Source organism: Pimephales promelas, chromosome 8 (genome assembly GCF_988280905.1).
Source record: "Pimephales promelas chromosome 8, fPimPro1.hap1.1, whole genome shotgun sequence".
Taxonomy (NCBI): Eukaryota; Metazoa; Chordata; class Actinopteri; order Cypriniformes; family Leuciscidae; genus Pimephales; species Pimephales promelas.
Genome location: NC_142776.1, coordinates 9,531,098 through 9,554,490, shown reverse-complemented (window position 1 = coordinate 9,554,490; position 23,393 = coordinate 9,531,098). Strand labels below are relative to the sequence as shown.

Genomic DNA, 23,393 nt, shown 5'->3' with positions numbered 1-23,393 from the left:
GATCTTGAAGAGCGTAAATATAGGTCCAAGTATATATATTTTTTGTGAGTATTAATTTAAAGGAGATTTGATATTACATGCTGTTGGAAGGCAATTTTGGAGAACTAGTTGGGATATGTGGTTTTGAGTGTTTATGTGCAGTAAATCAGAAGTAATAATTAGGGATGCCACAGAGTAATTTTGTAGGCAAGTACACTTTCACTAAAAACAAGTAATCATTACTCCTAAAAAAATATGAAACATAAAAAAAAATCACAAACATGTATCTAAATAAACTTTACAAAGGTTTCACAAGATAAGCTATGCCTTTCTTTAAAAAAAAAAAATTATTTTAAATGGTAAAACTGAATTTTCACTTAATATTACTCAGAAATACAAGAGCTGCAAGTCTGTAAGTCTAAAGGGTCCGCTGTGAAATAATGTGGCACAGGCTTCTTTCTTTATCTAGTGGAAATCATGACTCTAACAAGAACCATGAACTAAGAACCATGATATATTGCACACTTATATCTCTCCCCCCTTTTCATCATGTCTCCAGAGTGCCACCCAATGCACTTACTGTAGAAATAACAATTTAACCCTCAGGTGCTCTTCGTTTCGGAGTCACACTTGTTATCTTCCCGGTCAAAAATGACCGGACACCTAAAAATGAAACTTTCTCCATCCCAGTAAAACCAATGCAATTTATTTTTGTTCTATAATATTTATTCTTTTTAATTTAGTATTTTGAGACAATTTAATTGAATTTACTAATATTTATGCAATATTTATGGTTTATTTTTGCCATGGAAAAATATATATTTTTTTCTATATATATATATATATATATTATTTTTTTCAAAAAAATATTAATGCAGTATTTTAATTTAATATAGAGTCTAGGCCTTCAGAAAAAAAATTTTTTTGAAGAAAATTAGCACCATCTGGTTACAGTTTAGAGAAAAAGCGTAGAATCATGGTGTAACCACTAAATGGCATGTACAGCTCTCTATGGAGAGGCATGTGAATTCCCCAGCTGTTTATGAACACATTTTTTTTTTGTTGGTGGTGGATTTGTATATATAGTTGAAACAATCTCAAAAACTATTTCTTATAAAAAAAATGACAAAAATTGTTTTCCCCCATTTTTTTTTTACAATTTCCCATTCATTTCCTATGGGGTCATTTTTGACCAAAGACCACAAGTGTGACTATTTTTTTTAAGACCACTTAGCATGCTCAGATCATGACCTCAATTTTTTTGTGTGTTCACATACATAATGCCATAAAAGTCACCAAGTTTCATAACATCGCAATGAAGCTGTGATTTTTAAAAATTCTAAACATACTTTTTGTAATCAAAATGTATTGGTGTTTATGTGTATAAAAGTGTGTTTGTATGTGTGTGTGTGTTGATGGGTGTGTCTGTTTTGCACTCTAGATGTTGTAGAGTGTCACCCCTTTCCTGCAGTGTACTTTTTTTTTTTTAGAATTGTGGCCGATTTGTAGATTGTACATACAAAAATTCAGAGAATTTTTTTTTGTCAATTTCCCATTCATTTCCTATGGGTCGTCATTTTTGACAGAAGAGCAAAAGTGTGACTCATTTTTTTACGACCACTTAAATTGCTCGAATCATGACCTCAATTTTTTGTGTGTTCACATACCCAATGCCATAAAAGTCACCAAGTTTCGAAATTTTCTGAAGATTTTTAAAATTTCAAAACAGACAATTTTTCGGTCAGAAATGACCGAAGAGCACCTGAGAGTTAAGTGAAGGCAAAGGAAAATCAATTTAAGAGTTTTACTAGTTAGTTGTAGAATGAGTACTTGACTAGTTGATTACCTGTGCACATCCCTAATACTAACCTCAGTGGCCACATAAGGCATGTATGCACACATGCATGTAATCTGTGAGTGTGTATGTGTGTGTCTGCTCAGTCATGGGCATCCGTTTCACTGGGGTAGAGCTTTGAGAATAGCATTAACCTCTTCAGCAACAGCGGTCAGTGCAAACTCAAACTGATCCTGAGGAGAGAGAAAAGCATAGATCAGCGTTTCTATTTTACGATCCACTACTTCATCCGTCACACTCTCCTTTAATAACACCATCAGCGCCAATGAAAATGATATATAGCAGTTACTGCAACTGAGGAGAACAAGCGAGGGCTGCTGATACTGTGGTGTTTTATGGGTACAATAGTGCTTTTATTTCTCATATGGGGCTTTGTGGTGTTACTGAGCACAGCTCTGATTCATTACCTTGGTGCGCACCATTCCTGGCCTCTGGTCTCGAATGTGTTCCAGGGTTGCGGCAATATCGATCTCCTTTACTCCTGTGTTAAGAAACAATGCACAACTTTATTAAGCATCTTCAGTATGTTGTACTTTCCTAAACAGTGATTTCTTCACAAACTTTACTAGTTTTTATATCATGTGCTGACCTTTAGCCATGCGGTTCAGGACCATGTCGATCAGGATGTATGTTCCAGTCCGGCCTGTACCATCACTGCACGGAAAGCCAATACTGTGAGCAATACACTCTAAAAATCTAATGTGACATTTGTACACAAGAATACTGGGTGTATTTCAAAACACCTTTTAATAAAATGTTTGGTAGGCTTAGCATCTCTTAAAAAAATTACACTATAAAAACGTTTAATTCCTCGAATGCATCAATGCGTTAAAATACCTGCAGTGCACGATGATGGGGCAGGAGCGTCCACGGTAGCACTTGTTGACTTTCCTGAAGAGTAGAAAGAAAAATTTCCTGAAGGAAATACTAGTGCTTGCAAAGCACCAAAAAATTGTTTTTAAGTTAGATTAGCTCAAAATAACAATATTGTAAGATGTATTGGCATTGTTTTCTGTCAGCTGTTCACAAGAATGCAAATGACAGTGTAAAGGAGTATGCAGTACAAAAGTATGTAATAAGTACCGTAATCAAACGCCAGAAAAGCAATCCAAATCCATTTTTCCAAATATTTTGATGTTGAATAACAAATATTCGTTTCATGTAAGTCAGATTCTTAAAGGGATACTCCACTTTTTTTGGAAATAGGCTCATTTTACAACTCCCCCAGAGTTAAATAGTTGAGTTTCACCGTTTTCAAATACATTCAGACGACTTTCTGATATTTAGAAGAATATCAGTAACCAGACAGTTTCTGGTCCCTTTAATTTATCCCTTTAAATGTCTATAAAAACTGTATAGAACTATATTCAACGGTTTGGGTTTAGTACTTTTAATGGCTTTTAAAGAAGTAAATTATGATTAGTGCTGCATTTATTTGCATATTATTGCAATTTAAAACAAATATTTTCTATTTTAATATATTTGTAATTTATTCCTAATGGCACAGCTGACTCTTCAACAGCCTTTACTCTAGTTTTCAGTGTCACATGATGCTTCAGAAATCATTCTAATATGATGATTTAGTGCTTAAGAAACTTTTAAGAATATATTTATTATATTATTATTAATTTTGTAAACCGTTTTGATACTTAATATTTGGTATAAACAGTGATATTGTTTTTCAGGATTCTTTGAAGAATAGTTCAATGTTCAAATGTATTTGTATAGCACATTTAAAAACAACCACAGTTTATCAAAAGTGCTTGGTTAAGCACCAATAGCTCAGTTTCAATTCTAAGATGAATAGAAAGTTTATTTTATATTTAAATTATTTTTTGTAACAATGTAAAAGTCTTTACTGTGACTAGTGTGATCAATTTAATGCATGCTTGCTGAATAAAAGTTAAATAATTATTTCAAATATTCCTTACCTTGAACATTTGAAAGGTAGTGTGCATTTATAATATGATGATTAATCATTTTAATAATTTAACATTTTAACATACAGAACATTTTTAAGTTTAAAAAAATAAAACAAATAAGTATAAATATAAATATGTTGCTCTGTGTAATTTGTTGTTCTTATACGATGATTGTGATTTGTATTGATGATGATGATGCCAAATATAACAAGTTAAAGTGTGTGTGTGTGTGTGCGTGCGTGTGTGTGTGTGTATATATATATATATATATATATATATATATATATATATTGTGTGTGCTGTATATAATTATTTTGTATATATAAATACACACACATGCATGTATATATTTAAGAAAATGTGTTATTCATATATAAAATATTTATATTTATACAATATAGATAATGTTTTTATAAATATATACAGAATTTAAGCACAAATAATTCTTAAATATATACATGCATGCATAGGTATTTATGTATACAAAATAATTATATTCAGCACACACAAATATATTATGTAAACACAGACTTTTATTTTGGATGCGATTAATCGCAATTAACTTTTGCACAGCCCTAATATATATATATATATATATGTGTGTGTGTGTGTGTATTTACGCATACACAAATACTTCAGATGTCCCAAAAAGACCTTGATCATTTATGTTTTTAATTTTACTTATAACAGTGAATGTGTCAGTGAACAGTGAAGGTAGTTCAAAAATCTTCACATAATAACCTTTATATAAGTGAAATTACTGAACCTAAAAATAGGAGCCTAATAAAAAAAAAGACCGTCTTAGAGGTTTTTGCAAGTCGTCATAAATATATGTTGCTCTGTGTGTTATTTATTTTAGTGTTTATATTGATATCATGATGATTGTGATTTGTATTGATAATGGCGAATGTTTGGATTCTGATATGGTTAAGCTTTATAATTTGATAAAAAAAACTAAAAGAAAATAGAAATATGTTCTATTGGGTATTAATCATTTTAATGTTTATAATAATATCATGATGTATGCGATTTTTATTGATGACGAAGAATGTTTGGATTTCGATTAATTTTCTCAGTGGCTGGAAAAAAAAACAGCAAAGCACAACATAAGATTAATTTAATCTACAGAGCAAAGTTTAAACTGTGTTTGGACTGCAATATATGGAGCCTTTGGTGGAGAACAAAAATGAATAAAGATGAGAGGAATTTCAACACAGTGGTCGCCTTGCAAGAACTGTAAAATCGAGGCTAATGTAGAGTGGAGACCCACAGAGATCAGAGGAAAACATCAGGACCACCGCACAGTAGAGAGCCAGAGAGATCAAAAAGAGGAGTGTTATACCAGTCAAGAGCGGTAAGAAACAAGCAACGTCAACTTCAAAAAGCATGTAATGCAAGGATATGTTGGAGAAAGGAGAGACACAGAAAAGGAAATGAAAAGAGACTAAGATGAAAAGGTCAACAGAGAATGAGGAGGGGGAGTTAGGCGATGGAGCGTTTCGTCAGCGTTGCTGCAGCCACACCTGTCTGTGCTCATTTTTGTGACTATGCAACTGGAACCAGACTACTAGCTGCAAACCACAAAAATGACACAGACAGCTGTGCAATACCTCGCTACTGCGCTCCATCGCTCACAGAAAGAGACAGACAGAGGTCGAGACGATAAAAGAGACTGAAGTGAATGGAGGGATTAAGAGTATAACATGATGGAATGATATCGAGGCAGCTGGGAGAAAAGAGAGAGCAAATGGAGAACATGACGTCAAACTGACATATACATAAATTCACACAGAGCTGTCATGGTTTTGTCTGCAAAAAAAAAGTGTTTTGTAATGTAATTTCTAAATATTATTTGTCATTTTTGTGTATGAAAGTTATAGTGTATGCTTATTACACTAACACCTTAAGAATATGCAGTCATTTGTTTACACTAAACTGAAAAGTTGTAAAGTGACATGAATTAAAAAAAATTAAATATAAAAATATTTATAATTGTTAAAAATATCACCTATCCCAATTACAATACAATAAATTACAATAATGATGATTCTTATTATTTTATAGCATTTTATTGCTATTAGAGTGAATAAATGACAATCAGGCAATAATTAAGCCTTCATACATGTGCAAGTAACGTTGTACGTATTATGTATGTTTGTGAGCATGTGTAGTACCTGCGGAAGTCCAGCAGAGGGCGTGTGGAGGTGGGTATTCCCTGTGCGGGCCAGCTCAAGAAGTGGAACTGAGTGAGGGTGCGAGTTTCCTGGGTTTGGACGTTCTTTAGGTAGAAACTACGCACCAGGAAGTCATTACACCAGATATGCTCAGACACCAGGTTCACCTGAGTGAGGTGATTGAAGGGTAATAAAATTTGATATAGTTTACACTACATAAAGTGAACAGCTCGAGGCATCTCTTCAGGTTCACGTGATATTACAAACCTCATAAATGTGGTAGAGAGAAGATCCCTCATCGGGCCAATAGCGATCGCACTGCTTTTCTCCGTCCTCAACCAGAGCCGTCATCATCACTATGACTGTACATCCGCTCTCCCAGACCATCTGCGCAACATACAAAGCTTACAAAACATGCCTTTTAAGCTGTATTTACATGAATGCACAGAAAATAAGCAATAATTGATACATAGAACAGTGTGAAATATACACCATTACACCATTCAAAAAGTAAGCATTAACGGGATACTCCACTTTTTTTGGAAATAGGCTCATTTTACAACTCTCCCAGAGTTAACCAGTTGAGTTTTACCGTTTTCGGATCCATTCAGCCGATTTTCTGATATTTCGAAGAGTATCAGTAACCAGACAGTTTCTGGTCTCATTGACTTCCATAGTATATTTTTTTCCTACTATGGAAGTCAATGAGACCAGAAACTGTTTGGTTTATGATATTCTTCTAAATATCAGAAAATGTCAGAAAACGGTAAAACTCGACTGTTTAACTCTGGGGGAGTTGTAAAATGAGCCTATTTCCAAAAAAAAGTGGACTATCCCTTTAAGATTTATTTATGTTTTTGAAAGAATTCTCTTATGCTCACTAAAGCTGCAAAATGATATAATTTACATTTAATATGTAATTAATTATATTTTAATTTATATTTTAAAGTTGTATTTATTCCTGTGATGGGAAACCTGAATTTTCAACAGCCATTATTCCAGTCTTCAGTGTTACATGATCCTAATATGCTGATTTGGTGCTCAGATGACATTTCTTATTATTATCAATGTTGAAAACAGTTGTGCTGCTTCATATTTTTACGGCAACCGTAATGCATTTATTATTATTACTGATCTGATGACTAGAAAGCTTATTTGAAATAGAATTTTTTTATTAATGTAATAAAAAAATTCTACTATTGATTTTTTTTAATCTTTACCGTGACTTTTGAACTATGTAATACATCCTTGCCGAATAAAAGTATTTAATTTTGCTGACCCAACTTTTTAATGGTAATGTACATTTCAAGCAACTTGTATTACTTTATATTAAATAGAGCCCGACCGATAAAGGATTTTGAAGGCCGATACCGATACAAATATTTTTGGGTTTTAAAATCCGATATTCCGATATATCGGCCGATATTTTATTTATTTATTTGAAACTGGACATGATAGTCACAATTTTTGTCATGCTTATTTGAGTTAAGAGAACTGATAGGGATGTTCTTTTAATTGTTATTCAAGCAATGTATGTATAGTGACCAACTCAATGAGTGTTGCCAACAGGAACGGTGTAGAGTGCCCTCTGGTGGACAAACTATACAACTCCAACACTCATGACATGGTTCAAGCGTGTTTCGTCCGTTTTTATTTTATTTTTGAAATATTCATTTATCGGCCATTATAACTGCCGATACCGATAGTTTGGAAAATGCCTAATATCGTCCGATAATATCGGTCTGGCTCAAATATCAAATGATTACAAAGGTCTCATTTCCATAAACAGATGTGACTGACCTGCCAGAAATCAGATATGGTGTGTGAGAGAGGTCCTTGGGTGGCAATATAAGCTGGCATCCGGGGGTCGTGCTCGATCTAAAGGGTCAATAGTAGACAAAAGGTCAGGGGTCAGTGCTTTAGCCCTTCTTAACCCTGGATCTGCCCATCACCACGACAACAAGCCATTAATGTGATCTGAGGCGCATGAAGGCTTAATTGATGATCCCTTGCTCTCAACTACAACAGAGCAGCAGGGGATTCCAGACCTAAACATCATGAATGAGATCAATACAATGTAACCATGGCAACGCTGAGAGGGGGATTCCGAAATCAGTGGCAGCCTTGCAAATCTATGAGGAATAAATGGATTATTGCCTTGGTAACAGGAGGAGATGCAAGGAAAGGACGGCTTTCTAGCTTTAGATTTCAGCTACAGAGGAAAGGAAAGAGACAATAATGCAGGCACTTCAAACTGCACTGAGTCACATGATGAGGTCCAGGGCAAAGAGGACCATCACGTGCACATACTTACAATGGTGCTGGCGTTGATGTAATCTTTCCTGGAGGGGTTAACCTCAGGTTTCAGCTTCACTCTTGAATGGTCATCTGCATAAAACAATTGACAGTTACACATCTAATCTATTAAAAAGGGTCGATCAGGTTGTGTGAAAAAGAGATACGTCCCAATTTACGCACTAATGCACTTTTTTATGCCATTTTATAGAATAAATAGTGTGAGTTGTGAGTTCACAATGAACTAACTCCTCAGGTACACTTGCATGCAGGGGGTGGGGGCGATGGGGTCTTACTCACAGGGCACGGCATCAGAGCAGCGGTTCTTCTTTATGTTACTTTCACTCTGGCCCACTGAGATGGTGCTGGGTTCAGCCTGGTAGGAGCACAGAGCCTCCCATTCTTTGAGCAAACGGTCTTTATTCTTCAGATGATCCTCCATATATGCCTAGAAGAGCGAGAGAGAGAGTGAAACAACAGTAAAGACTCCTGATTTCTGAGGAATGCTGCTCATTCATGTGATACTTACTTGAAAACATAAATTTTAGAGAATGCCAGTTTACTAACAAAATCAAAACAGAAACATGAACTTTGTAAAACATGAAGTAAGTATAGTAAATATTAATGTTTATGAATACCTGCAGGCCAAAGAGAACGAATAAAAGGCTGTGACACACCAGGGATGAATACTATGATAACTATAAAATGTTAATAAGTGTTGTAATTCTATGAGAAAAGTTAAGTCCACACCATATAGTAGAGCTGCACGATTTAAACACCCACACGATCTCATTCCTTAATGACAACAATTCTCCTGTGTCTACTAAAATCAAACCGCAACATTCAGATCTGCGTTGGCGGTGCCACTGACTGGGAGAAAGAAGTTGTCAAGTAAAGGTACTGAACAGATTCACAAACAGTCTTTTCAACCAAAGCATCATTATTTCTGTGTTACAAACAGGGTTTGAAATGAACACCCGCCGAATGGGAAAGCAGTAACGCTATCAAATCACTAGCCAATTTGGCAGGTTATTTATTATGTTTACTCAGTTTACTGGGGAAGTTCGTGTAAGCCAAATCTGTGATATAGATTTTAGACTTTAGATTTAGCGCAAATACTCAACCAGTGAGTCATCATGATATGTTAAATACAGCCTATTGCACAGAATATGCGCATATCTGGCATACTTGAACATGCCCGTCACTATTGCAGTGCGCTTGTTCATTTGCATTGAAGTAATAGCTATGATTAAAAAGCATTTGGTTAACAAAAAACCCATTGTTATTTTCCAACATCCACCATGTTCTTTGTACTGTGATTTTTTGGTGAAAAGGATGAAGATGAAAGAGGAAGGGAGGAGATGACTGGACCCTGGTTACAAATGAAGAGTTCAGATGCAAAAGTCTCTAAGTGCCATTTGAAATTTTCTTCTAAAATGATCATTTTTATCAAGCCTAAATATTTAAGTTCAGTAATTTCACTTAAATGGCAATGAAGATTACCTATTTATTGTCATTTAAGTGAAATTACTGAACTTAAATATACACGCTTGATAAAAATGGTCATTTTAGAAGAAAATTTCAAATGGCATTTAGAGGCTTTTGCATCTGAACTCTTCAAATATTCAAAGGGTAACAGAAAGTAACCCCTTTTGAAAGTAACTTGGCCCTTGTTGTTTAGTACAGATAGTTTGCGAATTGGGATGTAGCAACTTATTCATCCAGCAATAAAACAAGTGAAGTATTTATGAATGAGTCATTGAATCACTCATTCAAAGTTCAAACCGATTGTTTTTAAAAAATAATTCATTCAAATTAATTGAACACTTTTTTAAATAGACTGCAGCCATTAACATTTTGTCAAAACCTTAAGTAAATTACTTCTTATTTTGTTTAGTTGTCTGTTCGATCTCTATTTCGCAATCTCTAATCGCAATCTCTCGCAATTCTCAATTTATCCAGAATCGTGCAGCTCTACCATATAGTTATCGTTCTTGGTGCGAACAGGCCTTAATTGTTTACACTCGAGGTGAATTACATTTTTTGTGTCGGCAAATAGGGGTATAGAGTGTCTACCAGTATCATGTGCCCAGTGGAGATATCCATGTTAGACTGTGCTGGCTCCTCACACCAGGAGGGGGTGCTGCTATGTGAACTAGGGCTTGGTTGAGGTGCGTCACTGAACTGTGACGACACGCTACTGACTCGTGACGTATCCGTTCCTCCACCACCACCTCCTCCTCCTGCACCGGCACCCCCTGCAGCTCCGGCTCCGCAGTCCTGCCTGCCCATAGAGGACTTAGCAGCCATGTGCTGCCGACAAAGATCCTGAAAAATTAAGTAAATCAGAGAATGTGAAAAGAAACACAGAATTAGCTACTACTGACAAAATGAAATTCACACAGTAAATCAGTCTGGTTTGCTTCTGTTCAAATCAAATAAATCTGATCACATTAGTTTCTGATAATAACATGCCACTAAAATAGCTGAGAATTCAGAGAATGATTTTATTGCAGTACTCATTTCAAACACTCGACCTGGTACTCATAATGTGTCACATTTCCTGCTTCAGGTCCTAGTCCTAGTTTCCCTGCGGCCAACTGGCGGGCATGGGTGCGCAAGCAGGCGATGGTCAACGCCCCCACCAGGAGTCCACCCACACAAGCCACACCCACAAACATGAGGAACACCCACTGGGTGTTGTCACGTACACGTGTTGCCATTGGCAACGCATGGCCATCGTTCTTCTGCAATGACGGAGAGAAGGAAACAGATGAAAACAAATATATGAATCACAAATCATTTATACAACCCATAATTAATGTTTTGTTATCAGAGTTTGTACTATCCTATAGAAGCACATAATTTAGGAACCATAAAGGACTGTGTATTTCTCTGAAATCTCTTTAAGATGGAAAAGTGAAGAGGGAGAGCGGGTCCATAAGGAGTATTAAAACAAGTATTTAAAACAGGGCTGCCCATCCCACCCTGCTGTCTGGAACTATGACTCAGTGGGCAACATCATAACGTCTGATGTAAGTATAGTAGTAACATGACAGAAATGCTGAGAGAAAACAGACGTTGAAGACTATCTAAATCATTTATTACAACTCATTTCAAAACACAAGAATCCCTTCACATTCCCTAGTCCTATTTCTCGGCTAGAATGATGCAGACCACACAGGAGCCAGGGCATTACATCATCACTCCTGTGTGCACACCGCACTGACCTTGTCGCCACAGCAACCAACTTTACCTGACATCACGGTCTGTGCTGAGATTCTGACTACAAATCATTCTGATTGGTCATTTTTAATGCGCGTTCTTTATTTCAACAAATCACTGAGCACTTCGAGGAAAACAGTTTAACGACTACAGCAGGAAATAAAATCAGTCTGGGCAGGTCAGTACTTAAACTACTCTTTTATTTATTACATTTAAATTGAACTTTAATCATTTAGCACTGCTGACGCTTTTTTATAAAAAGATTACAATTCTGATCATAAGCTTTAATCTACTTCGAAGAGCTGGGAAAACCCATTGATTTAGCCTATTTATTTTTACTGTCCCGTATGACCTGCACTTGCACGTGTTTAATTAACATGCTTAATAAAATGTAACACGATATTAATCCAACGTAACATTTAATCAAGTTTAAGAAGAAGTGCAACTCACCAAAAAATCAATAAACTAATGGAGAATGGAAACCTCACGCGCCCGGTGGTCCGCCGAAGATGAACAGAAATTTGTAACGTTACGTGCAATAACCCTAGAGCTCTTCTGCACCGGTTTGACATTTGAATTTCGTCCACTTTTGTTAGGAACAATTACGGTTGGTAAGTTTAATTTCGCGGGAAACGAACAACGGTGACCGAGCTCAAGCCCTGGAACAGACATCGTGATGTTTTGCGGGAATGTTGCGCTCTGAGGGGAGAAGCATTTGGGATGGCAATCGGCCGCGCGCTTAGAGTCGTGTGAACGCGCGCCTGACAGTTTGACACGTATGATGTCGTTGTCATAGCAACAAAGCAAATGAGACGGGGGTGGGTGTCAAGGGTCTTGTGAGATATTCCCTCCTCAACCATCGAAAGAGACAGAAATCATCGGGAAAGGGATAAACAACAGGCTCAAAAGTTAAGACATTGATTCAATGTTTCTGCACATCCTTACCTCCCCAACACCTGCCTGAAGCACCTTTAGACCAGTCTCTGATTCTAGAAGGTTCTTTTGAGCCACTGCATGTGAAAAAATCAAAATCTATGTAAAGACAGTCACAGACAGCTGTTTTCTCAACATAGTTTCTTATAAGCTAATACATAGAAGACATTGAACTTATTTAGAGCAGAGCCATGACAGGTATGAAAGTGAAGCTGTGGGGGGATAGCTTATCCAACGCATTCTCACCCCAAGGCGTCACCTTTGACCATGCTTCAATATTTGACGTTTTAGGCGCCCTTTAGCGTCACTTACATGACGCGATCCTACGGCGTCATCTAACTGACGCTAAAGGAAAGCGTCTGTTAGAGGACGCGGTTAGGTTTAGGTGTGGGGTGGGGGTAGGGTACACGCGATCCTAGGGCGTCATCTAACTGACGCTAAGGGCGCCTAAAGCGTCAGATATTGAAGCATGTCCAAATGCTTCCCAAGGCGTCAGTTAGGTGACGCCTTGGGAGTGAGAATGGGCTGATATACCATGATAACATATACCATGTTTTCATTGTCATGGACTGTAAAATGCGGTATTTTGCGGTATGCGGTATAATGCGGAGTTTTTTTGTCTTCTGAAATTTCTTGCAAAGGTCATTTTGCAGGGTTTCGTAAAAACACATTAAATAACAGTAGGCTACAACCCACTGAAGAGATGTCTATCCCTCATAGCCTCGCTTTCATTCCTAAAAATCAAAGATGGTGCTGCTGAGGTCTATACACTGTGCGCAGTCTTTTGTCGTATAAGCAACGAGTCACAAAAGGTTACCCTACAGTTATTTTTTAACACGATTCTAAAAGCGCACAGCTTCAAGTAGCTTATTACTTTAATAATGGCACGTAACTGAAATGAAATAAAATAAAATACACAGCTTATGTTCAATAACATTAATCAATAATATACACACTTGGTGCAAATATAGAATTCAACGGATGTGGGCCACGTGACTCATTCACACAGATTTTTAGTCACCTGGTTCTTTTTGCTTTTAAGGCTTAGTGTGCTCCAAACATTTTCAAAAGTCACTTTTTATACACAATTACAATCCAGTCCTCTTTCAGAAACAGGCCAAAAAACTGATGACTCATGGTGCACTCACTTATTAAGTCAAATCAAATGCTTTCTAGAGTGAGAAATGCCCCTCCCCCTAATAACACCAACTTCTAGTGGCAAATCATCTTCATGGCTATAGCATAAAATAAAGGCCATTTTCTTTTTAAAAACAAGGAGAAGCTCTTCAGAAATACATCAAGATTGGGAAAAAACCTAAGCTTATCAAGTATTCAGTTTTTACTTTTTGTGTTGTATGAATTCTGAGCCATTATTATGTATCTCAGAAACACTTCTGTGTGACAAACATCACAGTGAAACATTCTCTTCATTACTCACCGGCCTTTTCGGACACCTCATTTGCTGTTAAATTCTGGCTGTTAGGGAGCACCCGGAAAGTGACAGCTGGACCAACCACACTGTGTAGAGCAGAATTTATCATCACATGCAAGTTTCCCACATGATTATGAACAGGGTTTGAAATAAACTTTTTCACTCACCAGCTAATTAGGCCACAACATTTTTACAAGCCATTCAGAACTTGCCAAAACAAGAATATCAGAAATAAACCAAATTATCAATTCAAAGCTTAGATTTATATATATCTTAATCAATTTGATTTTGAATCATTGAATGGCTTCCAGTTTTATAAAAGTCAGTCATTGTTTGGGAATACCAAAAAATAAAACAGAAAAAAATTCTTTGTGACTTTTCACATTTTCTCATTTTATAGATGTGGCGCGACACTCCATGTCAAACTTCTTTAAGCTTTTGTTCCAATAATGTTGGAGGTTCCTCTTGGGCTTTGGACAGGTAATAAGGAAAATAGGAACTTCATAGGAAAAAAGTCATTTATGAAACATGACCTGTCAAATTAGCTAGTGAGTTGATACGCATTACCTGCCATGGTTGATTTTCAACCGCATTTGGTGGGTTGGCAGGGGTTAATTTCAAACCCTGATTATGTTAGATATTTTGATCCAAGCAAAAAGGGAAGGACAAGTAGAGAAGCAATTTCACTTTTGAGGTCAGTTCATTCCATTCACTTTTCTCTCTCATTCTTTCCCTCTTAGCCATCCCCCTCTGTCCTCCTGGACAATGGATCAAGGTTCCAGCTCACCACAGTTTGATTTAGTAAAAAGGGTTAGTGGGATTAGTGTTTACCACAGCAACAAACAGCAATCAAGACTGTTTGCTTTAATAAAATAACTATATTAAATAAGTAAAGCAGTGTTAGCTACGTTAAACAGCTTGCTTTTTTATTTCCATATCTTCAAATTGTGTGTTAGTAAATGCCTTTGCAAGTTTGCTAATTAAATAAAGCTTAGCCTTAGGGTTAGTGCCCACCGCATCAAAGCTAGTTCTGGGATTCTCCTGGGCTTTTGCTGCTAAACCTAAGCCTACCTGATATTGATGAAAGAGCCAGTGGTGAGATGGATCCTCTCAGCAAGGGTCTTCAGAAGACGAACCCCATCAGACAGACTAAGATGGCTGTAGAGAGACATACACATTCATATGCCCCCACACACAATTCCACAAGCACAAACCAACACATAACTCACAAAAACAACACACAAACAGACTCTCCGCTGAATATCCAGTTTGACGTGTGCCCTCAGGTCCTTCGGTAGTGTTTTGAAAACAAAAACCACATGACTACTTTACTTTCAGACAAAAATAACGCCCACATAGACTAGCACTCAGTCCAACAGTCAACTGTTAGTTGTACCTTTGATTGGTGACAATGTATCCAAATTCCTCCTTTAACTTGGTTTCATTCTTTCCTGGTTGCACACTCAGGGCTCCCTTTCCAAGTCGTCCTTCCTCTTGTTTAAGAGCTGAAGGCCCTAGTGCACTGGCACCCATTGGGATGGAGTTATCCTTGGTTCCTGGGGACCCGGGGCTCTTATTGGAGGTTTTGGGCCCGGGGTTGAGTGGGGAAGGGAAAGAGGAATTTGTAGCTGGGGTAGATGCCTTCTCCACCACATGGGTCATCTCCTCCTCTGAAATCTTCATCTGAGCACATAAAACATGCCATGTGAGGAATAGACTGGAATAAACTCCACAACTTTTGACTTGGTTACACTGTCACACACTACCAGACATTCAAGTTCGAAACACAGCCTCCGTCAGAAACACTTGTTCTAAAATTGGCTCAAAATATCAAACATTTTTGATATCCTCAAACTGGATGGAATCATAGTCTGATTGTGAAGCTAAAAAATCCGAGTCATCACATACCACACAATTTTCTGTGAAATCTGTCAACTTGCTCTGACTTTCGGCAACTAACCTCGACTCATCCTGTAAATCTGAGCAGAAATCTGGGCAAAGGTTGTGTAGTGTATTCCAGCCTAAAACTGACAACAGATGATGATTTGTTCAATTTATGATGTATAGTGCTTATCTTCCAAGTCTTTTCTCTCTTATTCTCTTTAAAATGCCTTTGGAAGGACCATTAAGTGGTGTCTGTTTATTTTGTAACCACGAATATGGATAGACGAAAGGTTGAGGAAAGAATATCTTGTTTCAGCAGTATAAAAGGACAGTGATACACTAATGTTTGGTAAGAGGCCTAAAAGATGAAAGAATTACAAAACAAAACACACATAATTATGGCTCTTGTTTCCCTAATGTTCTACATTTATTTTCATAGTATTATGAGTTAACACTTGCTGCCCCCTGTAGGTAATATATAGCATTACTACTGAGATGAACCCAACCTTGCAACAAGACTAAAGCACTTTACAGCAGAAACATTTTTAATGCTCACCACTTTTGGAGGCGCAGAAGAATCCTTTGTTTCAGCTGAATAAAGGAAAACAAGCAGTTATGACTTAACATATTTTTTGGATCTCCAACTCATATGGTGCGTATATTTTGGAGTTTTATACTGATACACTTTAAAAAATCCAGTGAAATCTCAGGGTGTTTACGTTTTCTCTGATTGTTTGTCGGTTCGCTTTGCAGGAGTTGAAGAACAGTGAAAAGACGCTCCATCTCCTCGGGGTTCAGGTGGTTTAGATCAAATCCATGTTGCAGGAGCAGCTCATTCAGGCTCTGCTGAGTGGGTCCTGGAGTCAGAGTTCAGAAGTCATTGGCAAAAAATGAAAGTATATATAACATACATATATATATATATATATATATATATATAGCATTAACATTAACAAACAATCTCACCACTGTGCCCAGAAAACACTCCATACTTCTGAGGACCTTTCTTTTGGTCCTGTTGGCTGTTGATCTTCTCATCTTGGGAAAAGAACCCCTTGTTATAGTCAAGCGGGAAATCCAGCTCCTGAAAAAAAGACGAGGCGGAGTGAGGCGCTGCCACACGGTGGCGTGAGGTCGGCTGTGCAGGTGAGGAAACGAGTAGATTCATCAGATCCTGCAGAAGCTGATCATCTTTATCTAGAGACGGAGGGAGTGGAGAATTTCCCCTAATGCGAGAGGAGGCCGGTGGGTACCTGCCCCCATCCACCAGGTTCAAAGAGCGTTCCTCTTCATCTTGGTAACCATACTGTGAGACAAAAAGACATGATGCAGGAATTAAAGAGAAGTAGTTGTTGACATCCGTCCAAAGCTACCTTAAGCACAATTTTACAAAAGTGCTACAGTATGTGTATGGTGCTTGTGCAGGTTCTCTCACTCGCTGGTAACTATATGGATCCAAACTCTGCATATGGAGCGACGACTGAGGTGGATCGACAATCATGTAGTCCATATAAGGCTGCACCAGTTTGGAGTTGAGCTGGTTTGTAGGGCGAATCTGAGGCCTTTTGTAATAGAGAGATTAAGAGAAAAATAAACGCAGTGGAAGAAAGGGGAACGGAAACTGAATATGTGACAAAATTGTATACTCTGTGGATGGGACATTCTTTATCCCAAAAGACAGTGGGATCTTCGGAACTTTGCTTAGTTCTTTCTTAATCACTGATTGGGTGACATCATCCCGCCAAGTTAATCCTGCAAAATAAAAAGTGAAAAACACAACAGCTCAGAGCAGCCAAAAAGGTTTGTATTGTTTATCGGTAAATTACAAAATAGAAATATCCATGTTAAGTCTAAAACACACTGGTTTCATTCTAAAAAGTTATGTTTTTCTTACATGCATCTTAAGTGTTATTTTTAAATATATTTAAAGTATATATAATTAAATATATTACAAATATCATGAGTAATTCGTTTTAGAGAGTTTCACAGGTTAAGAGGTAGACGGTCCTTCCAATGGCACATCAAAAGATTTTCTTTTTTTAAAGAGCACCTATCATGGATTTTTGAAAATGACTGTTCATGTAGTGTGGAATATAGCTCTAAGGGAATGAAAACATCCTGCAAAGATTTATATCTGAAAGTGCACCGTATATAAAGTTATTGTCTTTCAATAGTGAGAGTCGACTCTGAGTCTATGAAATGAATTGTTTTTGAAACGAGTCATTAGCTGTTACATCGTGACATAGATGGCCGCTCCCAACAACTGCGCGCACAGACTTGAAGTGACGTCTAAAACACATTCAAATACTTCAGCTGAATCGCATCACGTCGAGAAGATGCTGTGTTCTACATTGCAAAGACAGTTAAGCTACTTGTTTCCATTGTCCAGGGACGAGCATGTGAAGAATCAGTGGTCAGAGTTCATATTAGCAACGCCCGAACCTTGTGTTCTCATCATTTTAATGACGAATAATTCAAAATTCAAAACCCTAAATGAATTCTAATGTGTTGATTCGCAAGCCGATTGTTCCTGAATGAGGGCTCAGTATCCAGTGTATATGGATCAGGTTCGTCCTCCTCCGAATCACAATCTGTAAGTAATATTACTAATGTTCGCTGTTATGTTTTCTGTAGCATGCACAATATAGTTATATTGTGTTGTGTGTGTTGTGTACACTCCGCGCAGCTTCTAAGCGGGGTAAAGTTAGTTTTGTTTTTGATATTCATCAGACATTCATTGAAAAATGGCAATTACCTCCTAAACGACTTAGCCAAATATGACTTCGCTCTATATGATAAGCACTGCCCTTCAAAAGCCCCCGCAATGTGAGTTTCGCCGGGAAAGCTTGCTCTTTTGACGGAGACGCGAGTAAGGGATCGTGTGGAAAGTGCACTTTTTCTGACACGTTTGTTCTAACACTATATACAATTTTCAACACTTGACAAGCTATAATCCTGGTTATGGGCGTTCCGTTGCCGACAGTCTCTGCCTACGGTTTACCAATAACAACTAACTGGGTCATTTGACCAATCGCCGCAGATTCGCGTCACTCAAAGGAGGTGTTTGGGAAAATGAATCATCGAACGAATCATTTGGGAGTCATTGAGCAAATCAGTTAAAAACAAATGCATATTATAAGACAATTAAAGTGTTTTTTATCCTTGCATGCACGTTAAACTGTTTTTGGGAACTCAATTAGCACTTCAAATGCTATGATAGGGGCTCTTTAAAGAATGACTTTTTTTATTTAATGAGGTTTTTTTATTATGATATTTATCGAAATAAAGAGGTGATTTAAGTGCAAGTTTGAGTTAAACTGGATTTTTTGTGAAATGTATTTTTCAATTAAACCAATACATCCAGAAAAAGGGCATCATTGATAGATGGACATTCACACATGTATTCAATTTTGATTCATTTGACCTTGGTTACTGTGGTAACATTTGGACCATTTTCTGTCACACGCTGGTGGATGAATCGTCACTTTGCCCGTTGTGTTTGCATTGTGTGGTTTCCATGGCAACCGTCATTTTTTGCTAGCTGGAAAAGTGCCAAGAAATTGAATTTCCACTGAAGGAGGATTTTAAAATTTGCATGAGAAACTCACCTTCTTTCATAAGCGTTTGCAGTAATGACTGCAGTCTGTCCAGTAGAGCTGCAGTCACCCTGTAGCGAAACCTTTCCTGTCTCTGTGCAATACACTGACCAAACAGCTCATCTGGAAAACACACATAGAAACCTTACACTATGTGTCTTAGGCATTGTATAAATAGACAGTGGTCATGGCCTGTCAATATCAAACAGCTCACCTAATACATATACAATGTGTATATATATATATATGTATATATATATATATATTGTGCAGCTTTGGGACAGACACAAACATTGACAAAATACACACACCAAGGTTTATCTGAGGATCTCACATAAACAGAGACTCTAGTGAGGGTGAAGTTGTGTGATGTCACAGTTGCCATGGAAATGGTTGAAGAACACTGATTGGGTAAGACCAGGTGATGGTGAAAGTGTGTGTTTACTGTGTAGTCAATGATTTTTTTTTTTTTACACACTCAACTGCACAAATCAGCTTTAGAAAAAAGCAACAAAATAGTCAGAGATCAAACCTACACATAATAATCTGTATTTACAGGATTTTTTTCTAACAAAATCAGTTTGTCGTGTTTGTAAGCATGACTGGCAATGAAGGCAATTTTATACACATAAAACAAATAAACATGAGGGCAAGACTGACGCATGAAAGCCAAATAAAACATAAAAGATGGAAGGGATGGCACTAGCATTATGTAGAGTCAATATTGCACATCTGTTCCAGAGACTCATAGTTATTCATTATTGTTCATTATTTTCCAGTCATGAGTAACATTATGAAAAACGGAAACTGTCAAATATGGCAGCACTCACCATCCCAGCAAACCTGCTCGTTGGAGCACAGGCCTTCATCAAACAGACAACCTTAGCAGAAAGAAATATAGAAAGGGAACAGAGAAAGACTTTTAGGTTATTCTTTTTCTGACATTTGACAAAATAGACCAGCACAGACCATCTCTTCTCATAAGTGAGCAGGTTGTTTCAAGATATATGAGAGAAATGCGTTGCATTTAAATTAACCAGCACACCCCTGAAAATTTCAGCACCATGAGTCAGTTTGTTCAATTGCTTATCAAACACTTTCAATCAATTTAAAGGGGTGGTAAATTATGATTTCACTTTTACAACTTTACTTTGTATGTAATGTTGCTGTTTGAGCATAAACAACATTATCAAAGTTGCAACGCTCAAAGTTCAAAGCAAAGGAAGATATTTGCTTTTAAAGAAAAGGACTACAACAAATGGCTGGTAGGGACTACACGACATTCCTCCCGGGTTAGTGACATCACCAACCCTAAAATGTACATAAACCCCGCCCCAGGGAACAGTCAGTCAGTCCATGTTGAGAAGAGGAAGAGTGGTTGTATAATTTGTGAGTCAGCTCAAACTTTAGCGTCCATCTTTTCACATGCAACAGAAAGTCACTCTGTGTGCATCTCACAACAGTAGATTTCATGACAGAATATACTAATTGAAGATAGTTAACTCCACATCAGCAACATAAAATCATCAACTAACCATTCAGAGACGTCCTGTTGCATTCTACATGTTGTCACTTCTTCTTGAGTCTTTCCATCTTTGACTGACTCCACTTTAACATTAAAGGGAGAACAGTTTCTGTCATTGAGTGACTGTGTGAGGAAATTGCAGCTGTTAACACACGCGAGCTCTTAAAACTCCGCCCTCTGTAGGAGCTCATTTGCATTTAAAGGGCCAGACACAAAATGGTGCGTTATTGCAAACCCTCAAAAATTGACAACTTTAACATGCTATATAAAAATATCTGTGGGGTATTTTGTGCTAAAACTTCACACACACACACACACACACACACACACTGAGGACATCAGAGAGTTATTTTACCTTAAAGAGAGTTATATCTTGTGAAAATGCATTTTACCACCCCTTCTGGTTTGGAACAACGCAGTCACCATAATGGGCATTAGTAAAATTTGCCAGAATGCAGAGACAAAACAAGCAAGAGAGCTCTACTGTCATATACATCTTAGTATAAATGTTTCTTAATAGGATTTACGCAATTTTAATGCAATTACGATTTAAATGCAATATCAAGCTCTATATGACAAGCCAGTTTTTCATGTTTGTTTGAAAACATACCAGAATATTTTGCACTCTGCCAACCTTCTTTTTCCTCCAGTCCCCTTGTGCTCTCTCAAACAAACACACACACACACACACACACACACACACACACTTGAGAGTTGGGTAGACACACGCGTCATATATAATTGAATCATAAGATGAAAGTTGGTTACATGAGTGGGAGTTCCTGCTCCAGTCTGCTGTACGATATCAAAATAAATGTTAAGTCTTTCCGATGCTGTATGTGAGGCAAACGTGTAAGAGTGTGTGTGTCTTCCACACAGAAAATGAGAGGAGAGAAATCCCCCAAGATTCCTTTCTTGATTTGAAACCCATAATTAGCAGCCTAATTACACATCTCCTATCTATTATGTGACTTTGTCACATGGAAATCAATATTTAAACTATTCAGCTTCGACAACACAACAGCTCTCTCATAGATAAATGACACATTCCCATAGAGTTTTGTACCCTCCTGCCCTCACAGTGACGGCTGTGATAAGAGTGACGTGAGATGGCTCGTCAGTGGTGAGTCAGCCTGCAGAAGAGGAGCTAATACAGATGCAGTGCACAAGCGAACATACTATCCCTGTGTACAGACAACCACTCCGACACCCCCCACCCCGCACACATACGCCCCATCAACATCAATTTAATTTGAAGCAATTGTTCCCAAATCGACCCACTGTGCGCAATTAGAAATGGACCACTTCCGCTGTCCATGGTGCTGCTGAGTTTTTACACCAACAAAAATAACGGCCTCTTAGCAATGGACTATATGTCTTGTGTGAAAGTCGTAAAATACTATGAAGGCAGAGGATTGCTTAGCTGTTCAAATTATGTCTGCATAAGTGATAAATGCCACTTAATATCCATATTGTACCAGAATAAAAATAGTGTTATAACTGTGAACTATTCCAAACACAGATGTGGCTGTTTGCGTCGTAAATCACCAGAAGGGTAGGCTGCGTTGTTGCGGGGTTTATGAATCATGCCTTTATCTCCTGCCAGATCGCCGAATGTTATAATAAGAATATTTTACAACAGCAGGAAATAATTCAAAGAAATACAAAATAAGGTATATAAATAAGCATGTTGTACAATTTACACATAATATTAATACACATTCTTAAACGCCTTTTATTCAGTACTCCCAATGAACCCCTGATTTTGCTTAACACACACAAAGTTTTGACATTAGTAAAAAAAAAACATTAAATGTAGTGAAAACAAGAAGCACTTTTCCCATAATTCAATATATTTTCAAACGCAGCCATTCATCCCACCCGAGACAAGTTATCTCTTCGACGTCAACATTAGAGCAACCACAAATCAAAATTATATTAAATGCATGCAACATTTACAGATAGCGTTTAGCAAGCACGTACTTCTTTATAAAATAACCCGTTTATACTAATTCCAAATGCAGCTTTAGATGATAAAAGATTACAATTTGACATTAAAGTAGCAACAAAAAAATAATAAAAACTATGAAGGCTATAAGTGCACATGCATTTAATGTGTGATTGGGGAGGGGAGGAGATATGCAACCATATTAAAATCTGTTATTTATTACAGTTGATTTTCCGCAGTTGAAACATGCATCATTCAGTCAGCTGAACTTAACCTGTGGCTCGGGCTCTTGACGTACCGTATCTATCACCGGCGCCAAGCTGACAGCACGCAGTCGCCAAACAGACCAGCATCCACAGACGCGCCGATTTCATCTTCCCTCGGCTTCTCTCCTCGGTCTCCGTTTACATAAACATATTTAGATGACACAGCGATCAATGCGATGTTGCGCGCGTGCCAGACACCAGAAACACGAGACGTGGGCAAGAGTGCGATAAAGATGAGTGTTTGCGAGAAGAAGCACCAGTGCGCTCCTGAAGGGAGGGGGTGAGAGGGCAGGACAGACTGAAAATCCGGAAAGTGGGCACGACTATCAGTACAGTAATGCAGTTATTTTAAGTAATAC

At 37.5% G+C, this 23,393-nt stretch overlaps 1 protein-coding gene across 2 annotated transcripts; it reads right to left on the bottom strand.

The window, feature by feature from the left end:
* Positions 1–1,634: 1,634 nt before the first annotated feature.
* ptprnb (protein tyrosine phosphatase receptor type Nb) lies at positions 1,635–23,317 on the bottom strand. Of its 2 annotated transcripts, XM_039689288.2 has the most exons (23): positions 23,067–23,317; positions 20,126–20,176; positions 19,308–19,418; positions 17,346–17,451; positions 17,135–17,261; positions 16,666–17,005; positions 16,419–16,556; positions 16,256–16,290; positions 15,212–15,498; positions 14,887–14,973; positions 13,822–13,901; positions 12,396–12,460; positions 10,763–10,972; positions 10,302–10,553; positions 8,526–8,673; positions 8,245–8,318; positions 7,731–7,808; positions 6,198–6,317; positions 5,931–6,097; positions 2,672–2,725; positions 2,424–2,488; positions 2,242–2,315; positions 1,635–2,007 (listed from the first exon to the last, which is right to left on the bottom strand). In XM_039689288.2, exons 1-23 carry the CDS (start codon positions 23,140–23,142, stop codon positions 1,936–1,938), a joined length of 2,817 nt encoding a protein of 938 aa, XP_039545222.2. In that variant the 5' UTR covers positions 23,143–23,317; the 3' UTR covers positions 1,635–1,935. The 2 variants fall into 2 exon arrangements, with proteins under 2 accessions (XP_039545222.2, XP_039545223.2); XM_039689289.2 differs by lacking the exon at positions 14,887–14,973.
* Positions 23,318–23,393: the final 76 nt, after the last annotated feature.